The following is a 3749-nucleotide window of genomic DNA, read 5'->3' as shown; positions in this document are numbered from 1 at the left end:
AGGATGTGACGAACAGTTCTCCATAGTCATAGCCGCCCTACTCATACCCGCCAGTGCCCGCCAGAAGCCCGCTTTATCATCATCATCATCATCATCGCTAATCCAATTGATTTAAATGCTACATCTGCATGGTATTGCTATGTCGATTGCTGCTCTTCCCTCAGAGAGCTGAAGTCATACCCTGAAACTGAAACTGAGGAGAAGTGGACAGAGTTCTCGTGTTTTGTTTTTGTTCGTATGGGCAACCAGGTAAACGAAGGCGTGGGCCGTTTCAGTGGTGGCAGGGTCACACATAGCACGATCTGCGTGAAGTTGGTGCGTGTCTACTTGCACGAAAGTTGGGTATCAAGTGCCGATAGAGAACAGTGCACAGTCGTAAATGATTGTCTGCTGCGCCATTGCATGTAGCAAAGGGAGCTTTGCTGTGGTTGCACGCTGGGACGCCTTGCAGCACTAGTCGCAGACAATCCTCAGATAAGATCGACAACTCTCATAACACTTCGCAGCACCGCACAGTTCATCAGGGCAGAAACGAGCAAAAAACTCCACCCCCATTGCAAGGTGGCCTGGTACGTGGCAGTGATTAGTATTCAGGGAGTTTTGCCAAAAAAACGAACTAATTCAAAGGTTGAAAACCTTTATGTTCTCCTTAGGCAAGGTAACGCAGGCGGACGGCTTCAGTCTCTGTCTGCCTTAGTCCATCAGCCAACCCTCGAGCACCGTGTCGTTGCACTGGCGCTGGCTGTGTGCCTACTTGCCCGCCTACTACACACACAAACATGTTACAGAGAAGCGCAAGGGGGAAAAGAAGAAGGACAGATCTGAGACGCTACCGAAGGGCTTCATCACAACAGGGGGAACTCTGTCCATAAAAACCCAGGTCGTGGGGAGTCATTGGCGCTCTGTTGATCCTCAGCTCGGAGGATTTATAAACAACAAACGACACACGTGCGTTTAAGATGGATGCATGCAGAAAGCTACAGCACGCATTTGCGCTGTGAGCATTTCCATTACTGTTCATCCTCAACTGGTTGTCGATCTGTTCAAAGCACATTATTATCTCATAATATTCTCCCGTCGGGTACAATGTGAGCCTTGCAGCAGCACACACGTTCAACGGAAACCAGATGCAAGAGACTTCTTTCCTCTGCATAAAAATGCATAAAGTGAAGTAACGTCTTTATAAATATGGATTAGCATCTACCATTACGACAGCACTCTGTATATTTCAAGAGCGGATGTCGCGGTCCCGGCATTACGCTGCCATTACAGCTCCGGTGGTCTCCTACGGGGGAGCGCAGGCGCCTTCAGGAACAGAGATAACTACATAGCACGCAAGTCTTATACACAGAAATTCTTATTTCCCTACATTTGTTAATTACTCATTATATTGAGTTTCAAGCTTTGTTCGCATTGTCGGGACCGTTGTTCGCCTGTTTTCCATTCGCTGTTCACGAGATTCAGGGACCAGTAGAATAAGTCTAACTTCTTTGCCTTCTCTCCTATACTCATTTGCTTGAATACATCTACTTCTTTTTGGGTTAAGGGGAACCTCAAAAGCTCTTTCACGCTTTCCCCCGCAATGATTCCCCTTTACAAAACGGCTGCAGCCGTGTGCCTCGTCGCACTCTGCGGCCTTCAAACAGAGGCAAGCACTCCAACATACAAGTTTAAGGTAGAAGATGTACAACCAGGTGATTATATAACCCCCCATAGGTTATCACCTTCTTCGTGCTTTCCACCGTATTGCACGTTGTCAAGTCTTCAACTGCACAGCTGCGAATGACCCTATTTATTATTTCTTGGTGACTCTGTTCGCTGCAGATGCCTACTTGAGTGCCAATTTGGCCCGTAATGGAAAACTCCCTATTCGCATCAGTACAGTCACAAAGGACGACGCCCTCGTCGATTCCTTGAAGTCAGCCGTACAAGCCGCAACAGGAGAGAATGCAGGGGCTTGCGAGGGATTGATAACATCCGATCTTGTGAGTACAACAACAAAAACGGCGAATCTGCGCTGTTGCTACTGGCACTAATGCTTTGAAAAATTCAGCTTGAAGCCACCCAGTGAAATCCGACAGAAACACGGCAGCGATTCAGCTGATTATCTGAGACAGACCAAATACAAGGCGACAGTCTCGTTGTTTTCTGTACAATTTGGGCTTACAGAAGAAGACATTTCGTCACGCTTTCGACTACCAGGTTGACGCTGGTACCACTCCTAACTACCGTCAGTTGCTGCAGGAGGCCGTTGAGGAGGGATTGGCAGCCTTCGAGTAAGGAAATGCTGTTGCCGTATTCACCCCCATACAGACAAGTCCCGTCGCTCTTCTCTGTATAGCGAAACGCGGTGATGATACATACCCAGCAGCTAATCAGCCTCACTGCCCCCTGTCCAGCCAACATATCACTTTTGCGTGTGCTGTCCTGTGTTATGTTAACACTTCTTCCAGCAAAAATACATACCCTCAGAAAGAAACCGAGTGGCAAACAATCTGGAATAAAGTTGAGGGTGCCAATTTGGCATATCTGCTTGGATCTGAGAGCACTAGAATCGGCTGCGTTATTGGAAGGTGTGTCGCAGTAACAACTGGGACTGATCCGCAACCAGATCAAACAGGCAGGAGCGATCCACAAGGGCCAACTGAAACTGAAACAAATGAGGCTGTGCTTTTCTGTAAATTAAGCCCTGAAACGACGAAGGATGCTGCCCCCTTTAGGTAAGTTCTGGGTGACGGAACGCAAACTCCACTAGGGGCTGACGAAGGTGTTTAGACACAATTGTCCAAAAACGTTGGTGTTGTGCTGTTTGAAGCTGCGCGTTTGTTTGCTTTCTTTTCTTTCCTGCAGTGAGGAGTATTTCAACGGACTTACTGCACGAACAACTGCATTGAAAGACATGACAGCAGACGACCTGCAGACTCCTGTTGGGGATGGCGCTGAAGCAGCTGCGATCCCTACCATTCTAATTGCCGGTTTGGTTGCTATGCTGACACTCGTCTCTGCCTAGAGAGGCAAACTTCCGTTAGCTGCCTAGCTAGCCACCCCGTTTCCTCGTCAGCTAGTTTACAGAGCACTTTGCCAACCGAGCCACGCCTGTTAGGCTCAGGCTGTGAAGCTTCACTTGCTGTATGAACAGCCAAACATTAACTGCTGTTCCAAGCAACATATCCGACGCAGTGGAAGGCAACAAAGGCATGGGAGAACGTCCGATGTTAGGCTTTACACTCCGAGTCCGTCCCACCTCATGCGGCGGTTGCTATCTTATCTCCAACTTGCAGCGACTATCCCGGTTTTATTTCCTCGTGGCCTTTGATTAAACTCTGAAACATACCGGTCGGTTTGGCAAGCGAAGTGTAGGCAGGTAGTTGGCCTCTCGCGCAGCACGTAGCAATGAGTTGTGCTGCAGGTAGAAGCAAATAGTTGAATTAATGTCAGGCGAATTGCATTATTAAGTGCAGGCAACTAATAGAACTAATGTATGAAGCGCAGCGGAGGCCACGCAACATAAGAACAAAGTTAATGGCAATGAGAGCGCACCAGAGGTGCAGACACATGCGGAGGTCAGGTGTACAGGAGGAGCAGCGTGACTCTTTGTGATTTACTGTTTGGGTCACGAAGTATGCATTTCTCTCTTATTGCTCGGGCAAAAGCAAAAGCAGAGGAGGGTATGGGTAGCCAGAGAAACACAGAGAATACGAGGAGTGGGAAAGGCAAAGCAAATACTGCACCAGTAGTTTAGGGAGACT

General features: G+C 48.3%; 1 protein-coding gene across 1 annotated transcript; it reads left to right on the top strand.

Annotated features, from left to right (window-relative positions):
- Nucleotides 1-1582: 1582 nt before the first annotated feature.
- EMH_0058240 (uncharacterized protein) lies at nt 1583-3010 on the top strand (the record flags this gene model as incomplete). Its single annotated transcript, XM_013501135.1, has 4 exons — nt 1583-1694; nt 1825-1985; nt 2170-2276; nt 2851-3010. 4 exons carry the CDS (start codon nt 1583-1585, stop codon nt 3008-3010), a joined length of 540 nt encoding a protein of 179 aa, XP_013356589.1.
- Between the last annotated feature and the right edge of the window lie 739 nt (nt 3011-3749).

This window comes from Eimeria mitis, genomic scaffold (assembly GCF_000499745.2).
Source record: "Eimeria mitis Houghton genomic scaffold, Emh_scaff64, whole genome shotgun sequence".
Taxonomy (NCBI): Eukaryota; Apicomplexa; class Conoidasida; order Eucoccidiorida; family Eimeriidae; genus Eimeria; species Eimeria mitis.
This window is presented reverse-complemented; position numbering and strand designations above follow the sequence as displayed.